Here is a 14,622-nt window from a genome sequence, read left to right on the forward strand (position 1 = left end):
TTCATTATAGCAAGAAATAAGGATGATAAGGAAGAATGGTAGCATTGCTGACCAGACAGAGGCTAAGAGCATTTAGAGATCTGTGATGGTTTTATCCACAAACAATAGGTAACAGACAGCCAATATGAAATGGGTAAATTGCACTGCACTATAGCAACAAGCTGCTTGTTCTGGGGTTGGTTTTTAAGTGCCTGCATTCCAGCGCCAGTTCCAGACAGAAACCAGTCTGAATTCCCCCATTTTGTCTGAATAATAACAAAGTTAATGCTACCTTATGTATGATATAAAAAGAAATTCACAGATTTTTAATAAGACACAGTAACTTCACAAGAAGCTCTGTGGAGTATGCTAAAGGGAATTTTACTGTAGTTGTAGAGCAGTTGGCATAGAAAACTTTTATATCAATATTCTTCCCAGTATGCCGTTGGGTTTCAAAAGTCCTGTCTTTGATTATATGCCAGTGAAGTTGGTGCTGAAATGGTGCCTCTTCCAAACAGTAGAAATCTGGAGAACAGATGACAAAGCAACCACTCAAAATAACAATAGATCCCTTTCCCAAACTGAGTTATAATATCCGATTTAGAGATATCTGGATACCGAAGAACAAGTGGCAGACAATTAAATCAGCCTGCTGGCAAACTTCTCCAGTCTGACTTCAGTTTGCATCAAATATTCTCTAGATCCAATGAGGAGTTTTATGACGCTCTGCAAGGTTTTATTATGAGTTGGGAAAATCTAATTTGGTTCCATGTGTCTGACAGTCTTTCAGACTAATTCATGTTGTCAAGGTGCATGCTGAACAAACCCAGCAGATGGTGTTTGTGGAAGACGGGCCTCAACTCCGTGCCCACGACGGGTTTAAAGGGCAGCGCAGCCTGCCGAACCCATTCCTCATCACCGCCGCATCGCGCTTTTCCATTATTCCCCATGTCTCATTCCGCACGCTCTTCCCACCTCCATCACAATGACCCTAATACCGTAGAGAAAAGGGAAAAGAGATATACAGCTCAGTTCGAGTTCAGTGAAAGTAGGAAAAAGCCACCATATGCTGATTTTCAGTACTTAGATGTTTAGAACTTTTACAGCAGGCCAGCAGAACAGTGTCCCCTCTACAACTCGCTCTGAATCTATCACGACAAGTAAAATGTTTTCATTTGCCCGGATTTTGCATACTTTTGCATGTAATGTGTTTTGTTTGGGCAAATGATAATGATTCTTTTAAAATGTGCACTACAGTTATTAGTCATGATGTTCAATAAGAGATGGCAAGCCTTACTACATCAACAACAACAATAACAGCAACAATAACAACAACAACCTCTATATAATATAAAGGTAATTCTGGGTAACCATCCGACCCCTCAGGTGCTAGTGCAGACCCTTGTCATTTCAAACTCCTCGTTCCTGCCAGCCGTTCCCCTGTCTGCCAACAGCCGCTGTAACTCATCCAGAACGCAGCTGCACAGCTGAAGTTCCACCTCCACTGGCTCCCCGTCGTGGCTCCCCTACAAAGCCATAACTGGACCAGCTCCCACGTACCTAAAAGCACTAATCAAACTCCGTTCTGCACCACTGTGCCTTCGAGCCTTACGTACCGCACCACTTCATGCATCATCCCTCGGGACACAGAGAAGACATGCATGAAGACTCTTCTGTCCTGGCAACCAGATGGTGAAATGAACTTCTCCTGGTTATCCGTACTGAGACACTGGCTGGCTTTAAAGGAAGACTGAAGACTCACCTCTTTGCTGAGTCACTAAGCAATGTTGAAAGAAAATTATACTGTCTTCTTTGCCACTCTAGCCAGGCCTTTAGCCTGGTATTTTAAACACTGACTTACCTATGGCCACATGAGGATGTGTATTTGACCACAAAGCACTTATATAAGTCACTCTCGACCAGAGGTGGACATTCCAGGTTCAAAAAGTAAAAGTCCTCACCAAGATTTTGCTCAGGCTTCTTGGATTGTGTTGATTCCACTAATTTTACCTGGCTGGCACTAATCAGAAAATCCAGCAAGCTTGAGTAAAATCCTGGGACGGAGTTTTACTTTCTGAACCTGGAATCTGCTAAATGCTGTGAATGTAAATGTGCTAAAGACATAGCAGGGCAACCAGTCTGCCACATGCAAACACATGGCAAGAAGCAAATAAAAAATCTAACTCAAATCAATTTAGAATGTTACTTAACTGATACTTAAAGGCCCAGTTGTTTGTTGATACTAATGCTCTACTAATCAAGAACCAAAGATTATTTTTATTGCATTCTCTCAGGTCTGAAATGTTAGATACTCTACTCGGATGAGATTCAACCCATCCTTATTTTGTCACTGAAGATCACTTAGTATTCATTTCCTTTTAACATTTATGTTGATATTATGGCAACTGTGAAAGCACGGCGTGGCTTCATAAAGAGAGTGTTTAATATTAATGCAAAATTGCACACATAAAGATGAATCACTGAAGGCTTCTGCTAGAACATTAACAGGGTTATGGGATAGCATACAGGTTAATCCTGCTCTCTGGATCTAGGTTTACATTATTGTTTGTAGATTAAAAAGGCCTTTTCTGAGAAATAACTATTTGTGTTTGCCCTCTTCTACGTGGAGAATCTGAATATATTGCTGTCTGATTAATCTTAATGAATTATGCAAATAGACTATATCTCCAGCGATTTTTGGAATGTTTCTGTATTGTTTTATTAATGCATGCTTGAATTGCTTCATACAATCACAAAGCTCTCTCTCTCCTCTCTGCGAGCTGCTTTGCTGCATTTCGTTATTCAGGCCTTTTCCTTTATTAAAAACCCACGGTGGTCTCTGGTGAATTATACGCACGAATAAGAAATTAGTCATTTAATGTAATTTAATGACTTTTAACCAAACAAGACTGCAGTCTAGATTGCTAACAGTAACCCCCCACCCACATACTGCATCCCCAGGGCCTGATCTTTGGGAGCATGTCTCCTTAATTTCTACTTAATTAATTACATTCGTTATCAGGACTACCCTGTGGTGAGAGCACAGTTTCAATTATAGGAGCAAAATTGACATAAAACATAAAAGGCCCTGACTAATGCTGTGTTAGAGGCATCTGTCTATTGGAGGCTTCTAGAAGCTTGGTCTTTGATGAAAAGACCCTCTTTGTAAGCTAGTGAGATCTTCTGGAGAGACAGTTGCAGGTGTTTCAGTGTTCTTAAGGGATAGTTGTTGAGAGTTCCACCCGTAAGTGACTTATTAAAATGCCATTCAAGTGCTCCTGTTCAACAGTCTCCATATCTTTCCATCTAAAGAATTAAAGACAGCATTTTTAATATATGAATATGATACAAGGATAATAGGATTTAGCTGATTACGTGGGTAGAAATGCTTTGGATGTGGAATTAGATAGTTAATTAGAAACATAAATATACATAAAATACATAGGTTCCAATGAATTATATTAGCTGCATCTTCATTTATCCCTCAAACACCTCAGTTTATAATTGGCCTGTATAATGACAGCTTGTGCATTTTAATCAGGACATCCGAGGATTATAAAACATCCACTGTGCAGTATTTATTCTAACGTTTCATATTCAAAACATAATGTTGACAGGCTTAACATAGCGTTAGCATGCTTGGAGGGAAATACCAACAGATGACACTAGTCTGTGAGATGCACAGACTCACATTCACATCACTGTAATGTCTTGTTGTCAGGGTTTCCTCCCAGCCAATAGATGCTTGGCGTATTGTTTTATGAATGTCTTTAGTGAAGATTTCTTCCCTTTTCCTTCCACTTGAAAATGTAGTGGATATCATTTGCATAATTTAATTTCTCCAGTTAGACATAAATAAATAAGTAAATAAAATCAGCATTACAAATCAAGCCTAGCCTATGACTATTAAATAGGGAAGATTCTTTTTGGCCAGTGTTACATCTTTGGATCAAAACTGAAGCAAAGATAATATGTAGCAAATAACTAGTAAACAGCATACATAAATGTTACATACCCAAATCTTGTGCTGATTATGTATACAGTGTCATCATACCATCATGTGGAGTTTCCTGAACCCCACAATTACATGACACATTGTGTATGAACATAATCTCTCCCCAGGGTCTCAGAAATGACAGGGAAGGTAAGATGCTACTTTATAAACATGGAATATGCTAATCTTACTTTACATAAATCTTGCTTGCCACTTTTGAAACGTATCCCTTTCATCTGATGAAGGTCCAGAAGTGTCATGAAGAACATATTGTCTTCAAACATCTTATTCATGCCTTCCATAACTGCTCTGTTGATAGTCCTTTTCTCTTATTAGCAAAGTATCACCAACCAACAGATATATAATCACAATGAAAGGCGTTTCAGGTGAAATAAAGTGAACAAACTCAGCAGGGTAGCAAAAACCTCTCTGAAGATCATCCAAACCACAGCTCAAGCTGCCTTAAATGTCTCATGAATCGCATTAAACTTGCCATTTTCACACATTTGCATACTTGCACACACACATATACACATATCTTTCCATCCCCACCTTCTGCGCCACGTCCATCTTCCAAACACTGCCGTTCAGATATAGGTGATAGCAGCTGGGCCACCATGGTCTCCACCTGTGACTGCATTCCCTTCATCTCCAGAGAGCCTGCAAGCCCCCGGGCCCCTCGGCCGTCACAGCCAACAACGCAAACCTCCGAGGAGGTTTCGCATGCAGATAAGGAGACCAGGCGTGATGATGATAAAGTGTGAGCTTTCGCTTACTCTCGGCCCAAAAACCCTTGATGTCAGGAGATGCTGTGTCCACCCTGGGCCCACACAGATTAAAGCTCAGTGTTAGCATAGCAGGCTAAGGTTAATCCCTGTCCCACAGGTAGCATCTTCTCCCTTCTCTGTGACTGTGACTTGCCACTCACACACTCCACCGCCGAGGTTATCCAGGAGTCGGTAATTTCATTGTTGACGTCTTTACTTCGTTCGGTATTCAAAGACATTAAAAAATGTTCTTTTTGCCTACTTGAGATGATTAGATGTGCCGAAATGCTTCAAGTGCAAATGAAGGAGAGATATGTGAGAGCTCGAAGGAGCAAGTCAGGACTGACACCGGTGGCCCCCAGCATTCTGCTGTGAATACAAATGCAAGTCTGAGTCACCTGGCACACCTACACCTACATACGCACACAATTAGATAAATCACTTGGAGCCTTTGCTAATGACACATCTCCTCAGTGCAAAGCTTGCTCGGTGTGTGTGATTTAGCTAAACACATTAGCGCATTAGCATGTCATTATTGTCGTTGCAGCACCTGAAAATTATGTTTATGGCATGTTGAGGGGTAGTGTATGTGACACTTGCTCCTCTCAGCGAATGACATGTTGACTTACCTTTGAGTGCTCCTCTTCGGTGGTAAGTCTAATGGCAAATTAGAGTCAAAATCACTGGCGAATGGTATTATGCAAATAGCCTTACCTCTGCCTTGTACAATTCAGCCTGAAGTGTTCTATGATAGCTGCATAAGCACTTTGGGCTGCAATGACTGAATGCTGATAACGTAGTGTCTGCACAGAGTACATCACTGAATACTTGCCAGATTTGTTGAGAATATTATCATAATTTCATGATCACCTTGACAGGTAAATGACATTTATTACTGTGTTGGAAATACACGAGCATGAGAGCAAGAGCTTTTGAAAGCTGCTCTACATCTTAAGAAAGCACAGCACATTTTGAGCCATGCAGTACTGTAACTATATCATAATGCTGTTATGGCACTGAAATACAGGCCCTCCAATATTACTGGTGGAGTTATAAGTTGTGCAAAAAAGGGACGTAAAAAGTAAAATGTTTTAGTTATCAGCTTGATATCGGATTGAAAATATGAGACAGGTCTGTACTTTCAGAGAGTAAAAATATAAAACCACTTCCTCACGTGTCACAGTTCCACCAAACCAAATCTCTCCTTCATAGGTTTTGGTCCAATTTTGTGGACTTTCCTCTTCAGCTCTCCCCACAGGTTTTGAGTGCAGTGCTTGATTCTGTGGTCAGTGAAGCATTTGTTATAAATTTGTAGGTATGATCCAGCCATAAGTCTGTCCTGGCAGACCCAGACACATTCTGGTGTAAAATTTCCTTTCATATCCTTTTATTTCCTTTGACGGTGTCCATGCCATAAGACCTAGCAGAGCCTTTAGAAGAAGAAAAACAGCCTCAGAGCATCAGACATCCAACACCATACTTCACAGGGAGGAGAAGGTTCTTTGCTGGATGACCTTGGCTTTTTTTCACTACTAATACACCTTTGGTGTTTGCTTCCATAAAGCGCTGTTTTAGTCCCATCTGACCGAATGCAACAATATCCTCTTCAAACATGTTCATCGATAGATGATTTTACCATTCAGACCAACCCCTTCATTCTGCATGATGCCACTAAACACATTTGTGTCCTTTATCAGGTGATTTTATCCCAGCTCTGGTTGTTTGAAGCTTCTTAACTAACTGTGGTGATGGACATTTTATAGGCGTGAGGTATATTTTTCACATTACACATTTCCTAGGTTTATGAAGGTCAGTAACCTTTTCTCTTATTAAATTTGTGTAATCTCTGATCTTTTCCATCTTATTTGTTGGCTAAGTTTGTTTGCCCTGTGCATCACCTTATATTAATACAAATATTCATAATATTTTCATAATTATGAAAATGGATGTCTGGAAGTAATTTTAAGTAAAGTTTAAACTAAAACATAAATAAAAAATGTCTGAAAATTAGATTTACTCTAATGTTGAAATAGGACATATGTGTTATAAGCATAAAAGCCAAAAACTTGTAGCTTTATAGCCTTTTTTGTTCATCGTTACCATGGTCGCCACTAATTATGGAGGGCATATTATAACTAAAGATTCCACAGATCTCATACATGCTATGTGGGTGCACAGTGTCACCTTTTAAATTCTTCCAAACTGTGGGTGGAGGTTTCCCATAGAGATATTTTTATTTGAGATAATACACTTTTACTCAATAGTGGTCACCAAGGTTTTTTTTAAAACAAACAGCAAATTGGTTGTTTCCAAGCTATATTCAATGTTACTGGTCAAGTGGAACTGCCACGTTCCTACCACTATCACCACGGTTCATCTTAATACTTTTCTTTTGATGGCACAAGTTCATTTTAAAATACAAGTGCTCTGTTATTGTCCTTAAAATTAAACACCTCACAAAGATCAAAAATCTTCCCAGAAAAGAAGAAACATTGGCATCAAAGGATAGAGAACTGAACACAAGCGCCTCTGAACACATACACTTCAAGCAGTCAGTGAACGTTTCAAGTTCACTATAATTAAAAAAAATAATAAAAAGAAAAAAAAATAATCCATAGTTCTGCAGTGTGTCACTGTATCTCTGGATCAATCCGTAATATCTGTGTTGTCAATGTGTCAATATCTCGTTGAATACGTATTTTACATGACATGTTCTTGTCCAATAGCTATAAAACATGGATGAAAGGCCGAAGAATCCTTTTTGATAGTTTCCGTCTTTAAGGATGTGTTCAGTATTCCACTGGTCAGGCGCATGATTCACACTGTCTCCAAGCAGTCTTCAAGCCTTACGTCCTGCATATCCGTTTACATTATCACACAAATAGATGAGGAGTCCCAAACATTTTGAGCCCAGATTATCGTGTGACCTGAAAAACAGAAGGGCTCATGTTATTACAGAAATGAAAACATCTGCACGCTTTTTAAACATTTAAAAGTCAGATCATAGACCGTGGGAAATCGCCATGGACGCACAGTGTAAATATTGCATCGCTTTAAAATAGCCCCAAAAGTCACGTTTCTCAAGACTTTATCTCCTTCTCGCCTGAACTGTCCTCATTATTTCAGGCTGTAAGTGCACCTATTAAAGCTTCTCTCCTAAGGCAGGAGGTGCTATCTGTGGGGTTAACTCCTGCTCGCGCCTCCTCGCACCCACACCACGGCGCCCCCCGTCAGCCTCATCAACCACAGCAGGCCTCCAAGCTCAGGGTCGTGCTCTCGCCCGAAAATAGTGTGCCGGGGTAGGAGGGCCGCGAGCCCCCGCTGGGCACGCCGGACGTTAGCATGCGGGTCCGCTCTCGCGCCCAGTGCCCGGGACACGCGAGAGGACGCGGCGGCCCGAGACGAGGCCACGTCTCTGTGGCGGTGGATAAAACATGCCTTCTTGGCTGCTTGGGGAATCCCAGTGTAATCTTCACCTCGGGTCAGTGCCGGCAGGGAGCTGCAGGGCACGCTGATGAGGTGGGAGGTGTCTGGGGTCACTTCCTCCCTTCCTCCCCCAGGTCCAACCACTAGCTCCTCACAAGGTTCACTGGTGTACATGTCTGCTGCATCCTGGCCATGGTACAAAGAACTGGTTTACTCAGTATACACAGTGCTTGCTGCTGCCTGAATTTACTGCTAGGCAACCTGCACAGATATATTATTAAATTTTTTCAAGTTAGGTGGTTAAATTACTTAAGTTAGGTGGTAAATTATATTCTAATGGTGGTAAATAACAGATCTCAACCTGCTTTTACTATGTGTTAATTTTAATTAACTTTACATTTACATACATTTAAAAGGAAATGTACATTCAGAGGGCAATATTATATCATTTTTGCCTCAGGTAAAGATTCCTCAAGTAAAACTTTCTGATAGGGAAAATCTGATAGGGAGTAATTCTAGGGTAATAAAATTTTTTTATGAAGTCTATAAAAAACAAAACTCATGACAGTGGTTGTAATGCGAGGACAGCCAATTCAAGCCCCTCCCTCACCAGGCTGCCACTGTCGGGCCCCTGAGCAAAGCCCCTGACCCTCAATTGCTTGAATTATATTCAGTCATAATTGTCAAATGTTGCTTTGGATCAAAGTGTCAGGAAAACGACAATCGAAGGTCGATCAAATCAGTGACAGTTTATTGTAATCACAATCATTGTCACACCCTTGATGTCTGAGCGTCAACAAAGGTGTTGCCAAACATCCAGGTGCTTCAATCATGTCACCATGGCGACTCATCTGGGATTCCACACTACTGCCGTATTTTGAAAAGGATGCGCGGACGGTGGCCCGGAGAGCTCAAAGATCAAAAGCACCAGGGTTTAGAAGAGCTCCCAGCACCTCAGAGCTCTGCCCACTGTTGACGTGAAGTGCGCTGGCATGAATTATTAAGGGAACTAAAGGAAAAAAGGACTGCCTCACGCAAGCCTCCTCTGGCCTATGAATAATGGAGGAGCCGTCTCAAGCACGAGCGTTTCGTGAGTCAAACTCCTCAGCCTGATGGATGGCTATGAGCCCAGTGTGTCAGCGTCAGATACACACACACACACACATGCATGCACGTATGCATGGACAGCTCTGGCATACACACATGCTGGCAGACAAAACGCGATAACCCACATTAACCCACGGAAGCACACGTTTCCCTCCACTCACTTTAAGAAACGCTACGTTGGACTGGTAGAGATGTTGTCTGTCTGCCTTTTCCACTGGCAGAGGAAATCTGTCCGAAGTGCAGCTTATTTAACGGAAGTGCAAAACGCATGCATGTCCCCAGCTTAACAAGCACAAACCGTGAGGCTCAGTCAGCAGTCTCTACCCACAGCGGACCATCTCAGGGAGGGGAGAGTCATCTAAATCAAACCCTTAGCTCCACAAAAGGAGCTTGTTTTACTCAGCAGCTTTGTTTGGTCCTGAAGAAACATTCACTCCACTGATTTCCGCAAATATACTTCAGGCACTGCATTTAAATAAGACTACTCTTATAAATCCAGAAAATTACAAAATTGCTTTCTGAGAATATTTCTATATATAGGTTTATCATGAGTTTTATTTTCTTCTGCAAACATATTTTTAAGAGGACATGAACTCCAAGAATTAGTTGTATGTTAGTCATTATGTGGCAGGTTGTGTTATTTATTCAGAAAAATGTATTTCTAGTGTTCACGTAGCTTACACTACCTCAGCGGTTAAGATTTAACTTAGCTTCCTTAAAATCTGTAAGACATTCAGGCAGTATTCAAAACAGCATACTACATGCCTACTGACTGGGCCCCTAATCAGTTTCAGTTTGCAGGATGTGACCAGTGATGAATTATGTCTGCCAAATAATCCAGCATGTGACCAAAGCGTGATGGTGATGGCAAAAAATTTTTTCTCATTGGGTGGAACCCAATATGAGAAATACATCATCCAGTTCAGGTGACCTCATTGTATTGTTTGCATTTGTTGCATACTGGATACTATACTGCATACTACTACACGGACCAGTATACTGTATATACTGAGTGCAGTATGCAGTATACAGTACGTAGTAGGCTTTTTCCAATAAAGCCTCAGGTCTGGGTCATGTGACTTCATCACAATGAAATCTAAAACATATTTAACAATGCATAACATAACCTTGTTCAGTCTGTTCATTGAACTAAAATAATCAGCAAACCTGTAATGGAATGAAGATACACTTTACCCACCAACAGTCTTGATGAGGACACTTGATAAGGTGATTTGAAAGGAAATTGCCATTGATTGGTGCTTTTTCTGTACAACAGTGGCAACGCCTTTACTCCCAACACTATCTCATAGGTGCATTTGAAAAGGGCGTAATCACAGATCGTAGCCCATCTGTTTGCATGCAGCATTCATCGTCCACCTTCAACCCTATTCATCACCGGTCAGTTTCTGACCAGAAAACCACGGCTAACAGGATATTACATGGGCGGCAGACCATTCTCCGCAGCATTAGCACTGACATGGTAGTTATCAGGCAGAGCAGCGTGCCTGGGGATCTGACACGCGTCACGGTCAGCGCTGGTTGCGAGGGGCGGTCGGTCAGCACAGCAGTGGGCCGCGGTCCTGTGGGCAGAAACTGACCACTGATGAAGGGTCAGAAAACGGCTAACGCAACATGACAGATTAGCTTCTGACTTTTTTCGATGTATAAGCCACAAAACTGTGGCTGCTGAGTATACTTTGTCAACAGATTTTTTAGAAATGTCAAGACGTGTCATATACTTTAGGGATACAGATCAAATAATAAGTAAATATCTCTTTCTTTCATTCTCTATTCAGAAATCAGAATTGCAAATAAAAGCAATGCACTTAGACCAGCTGCAATATAACTGAATACTTAATGGATGCATCTGATCTCAATTCCTGACCTTACTGAAATAGCAGAAGAGAATGGCAGGACTGCTGATCCACTAACGTCACCATCGAACAGCTTGTGCAAGATATTAAGATCTCTGAAGGAAGACATGCACCACTGTTGAACTGCAAGCGTCGGTCCTGGATATCAGCAATTCTGTATGTGCATTGCTATTTCTGCTGTATAAAGCTACATTCTACTGTATGTTAACTCCCTATTTTCTGAACGCACCCTTATTGTCAGGGTTTATAAGCAGCTAGTACACGATCAACACATCATGCGATGAAATCTTACGATGTAACCGCTAACGTTGTAGTCCAAGAACGTCTGCGGGAACAACCGAGGAGGGTTTTTTTTTGGGTGCCTCAAAGAGGCTTTGCTACATTGCAGCTATTGATATTCTAAGGTTATGACAGCATACGTGCGAGTTGTTGAGGCACCGAATAGAGTGTGAGGTAGCACTTGTCTAATGCACCACTGGTGCCATGAGTCACAGAGGGAACAGCGGGTATGTATGGCTTAGCAAAGCTCTCGCTCACCCTGGTCGTCTTGACTTTGTTCCCGGTGCTGCAGCTCCACCCTTTCAGGTCCGGCAGAACTTTGCACTCCTCTCCCTCCATGCAAGGCTGCATCTGGCACCACCACTTCTGTGCTACTATAGACGCTGGAGTGGCAGAGAGACAGATGGACAGACACAGAAACAGAGTTGGAGGGCGAGAAGACCCACTCACACAGACCCGTTATGGACGGGCTTTCTTGTTCTATTCTTCCACTAGCGAGTTGTATCTGCCTCGCACTTCCCTATACAAACAAGAGAGAGATGAATAACCCCCAGCCCATTTCTCTCTCTCTCTCTCTCTCTCTCTCTCTCTCTCTCTCTCTCTCTCTCTCTCTCTCTCTCTCACACACACACACACACACACACACACACACACACACACACACACACACACACACACACACACACAGGGAAATGCCCAAAGACTCAATGTGCGATTGGGGCACAAGAAACAGTGGACAGAAACATCAACAGTCACCCCATAACCAATATTTTCAAGGAAGAGGCAATGAAAATTGAGTGGGAGAGAAAAGCCTATAAAATTTCAGCCACATTCATGGCCAAAAGAAATAACACTCAAACCCACTCACCCCTCCCCCTCCCTTCTTCTCATTCTCTCTCTATCTCTCTCTTCTTCAGAACAAGTTAGAATGTGATGGTGCTTGGTCCACAGCCGGCAGTTGGAGTCCATCGCTGCTATGCTGCTGGTCTTCAGAACGAGGCCAAGGCCCATGTCAAGATGAAGTGGACCACAGACAGGAGACGATCACCAGCGCCCGAGCTTTAGAGAGCAGATATCAGAAAGGCCACCTATGGACCCAAAGACACCTGGCAGATTGATGTTCTGGTCCTGTGCCACTCAAATTCAAAAACGGCACTTTCTCCATGAAAAAGGAATCTGTGCATCTCGAGTAGACACGTACATACAAGGCATGCGTCACGTCACACGCGTGATCCAGTGTCAGGGCTCTCCACCCGCTTTGTGGCTTCAAGCCTGTGGTGGGGCACCTTGGGAACAGTCTCCATGGCGATATACAGGAGACGGGAGGGCAGGGGGGAGCTCAAGCCTGTCAGACATATTACAGAGCAGAAAAGAAGATGAGGATCGATTGACCCGTCCAGTGCGAGAGGCTGCTGACATGTTATTAGACAAGCGGGCCGGCTTTGCTCGCCGCCGTGCAGCAGGATGATGGTGTCCTGTCGAAATGGCTGTCGAGTCCGGAGTGACGGGCCCGCCGGACGAGACGTGGGACAGGACCGGGTGGCTCCACCGTGACGGGCATAAAGTGTCCAGGGCCACGGCGGCAGAAAACGGAAGCCCCACCTCATCTTGACCATGCGGCTTTAAAAGCAGTTTAATCCTAGCCACTGGCTTGATTGACGTGTTTATACCAGTCTGTAGTTTGAATACAGGACCTGTGTTATACCACGGGACGGTACCATGGATTCTCATAATAACAACGCGCCAGTCTCCATACGAGAGTGAAAACACATTACTCCCAGTTAGTTTGAGTACATATTACTCCCAGTTAGTCTGACAATAATTTGCACTAATGTGCTGGCAGCTGTCTACAGAAGGGTTTTTTTCTTTTGGTTGTATTCAGTGGTGGAAAAAAAGAAGAAGCAAAACGTTGCCCTCAAATTAGCATTCATCCCAGCCTCCCTGTTAAATAAGAGTTTCCCACGTCACAGCAAAGGTGGAGAAGGAATGCGTTCCTACCGTCCACGCAAGAGGGGGCAGCCCTGGTGGTGCCCGCCACCTGCCCGGGGAAGCAGGAACACTTGACAGTTTGAGAGCGCTCTTCGATTTTGTTCTTGTTACAGCAGCGGTGTGCAGCTATGACCTCGCAGGTTCCTGCCTTGACATGCACTGTAGAAACACAACAAGGACACGGGGCCCATTAAAAGCAGGCAACGGTTTAAACCTGGGCACGTGCACACGCTCCCTGTGACGGCCGCCACGCCTTAATGCCCACTCCCGCAGCAAATGATGTCACAAGGGCATTGCAGTTAATGTGAAGGCAAATGATGTCACAAGGGCATTGCAGTTAATGTGAAGGCAAATTCTAGAATGTAGCCATTTTATGTCACAAACCACAAGCGGGTTTGCTTGATGACTTTTGTGAGCATGTGCAATGGTTTATGTACCGTAATTAGTTGTGTAGAATAGATCATTTATATTCTAGAGTCCCACTGTCTATGATTGATTGGTTTATTAGTGTTTAGCGCTTGTCTTTTCCAAAGATATGTAGAGGCACATTTCCAAGCATATGAAAGACATTATTTACACATTCACACATTACTTGGGAAGCTAGACCAGTGAGTAAAGAACGAGAAGAAAAGAAAAACATTTTTTTTTTTAGAAGTTTTTGTGTTCCTTTCAAATAAGCCTTAATTACATTGGTAAAGATTTTCAATTTGGGACTTGAGTTGAAAATTGATTGAAAAGGGGGTCTCCATCTTCCCATTAGTGGGCCAATCTGAAAATCTCATCAACAACATTAAAAACATTTTCCCTCCAATCAATAAGGAGCTATTCAGATGCGCACAAAAGCAGCGGCCGTGTGGTAGATGGCTCGGCGAGAGAGAAACCGAGCTTCCCTGATGCGTGTGCGAGCGAACGCAAGCCTGAGTCGTTCTCCGAGCCGCTCTCCCAGACACAAGCGCACGCGTGGTGGACCTTCATTTGCAAAGTTTGAAAGACACAGCCTGAACGTTTGGCGTGGGTGTGATGGTGTGGTGGGTGTGGGGACGACTGTAGCTACAGGGACGGGGGTGGTGACGGTCAGCGGCTGTGTTGCTGTCGTTGGGGTTGGATCGATGAGGTGGATCGATGCGAACTCAAACAATTATGAGCTATCTGAGCCTCACAATAAGTAAAAGGGTATGAAACATAATAAAATAGTTTTATGTTTTAA

At 42.9% G+C, this 14,622-nt stretch overlaps 1 protein-coding gene and 1 long non-coding RNA gene across 2 annotated transcripts in view; both read right to left on the reverse strand.

Moving 5' to 3' along the window:
* Positions 1-334: 334 nt before the first annotated feature.
* On the reverse strand, positions 335-1,915 carry LOC143521029 (uncharacterized). Its single transcript, XR_013132603.1, has 3 exons — positions 1,841-1,915; positions 806-970; positions 335-504 (listed from the first exon to the last, which is right to left on the reverse strand). It is a non-coding gene; the product is annotated as an uncharacterized LOC143521029 (long non-coding RNA).
* A 5,114-nt stretch (positions 1,916-7,029) lies between these two features.
* Positions 7,030-14,622, reverse strand: part of tafa3a (TAFA chemokine like family member 3a) — a 65,736-nt gene continuing 58,143 nt past the window's right edge. Inside the window, exons 4-6 of the mRNA XM_077014201.1 lie at positions 13,425-13,574; positions 11,685-11,809; positions 7,030-7,667 (exon numbers count right to left, since the gene is read on the reverse strand). Of these exons, the coding sequence (XP_076870316.1) occupies positions 7,656-7,667; positions 11,685-11,809; positions 13,425-13,574 (287 nt within the window). The 3' untranslated portion in view covers positions 7,030-7,655. The remainder of the gene's footprint in view (positions 7,668-11,684; positions 11,810-13,424; positions 13,575-14,622) is intronic.

This window comes from Brachyhypopomus gauderio, chromosome 8 (assembly GCF_052324685.1).
Source record: "Brachyhypopomus gauderio isolate BG-103 chromosome 8, BGAUD_0.2, whole genome shotgun sequence".
In the NCBI taxonomy this organism is placed as follows: Eukaryota; Metazoa; Chordata; class Actinopteri; order Gymnotiformes; family Hypopomidae; genus Brachyhypopomus; species Brachyhypopomus gauderio.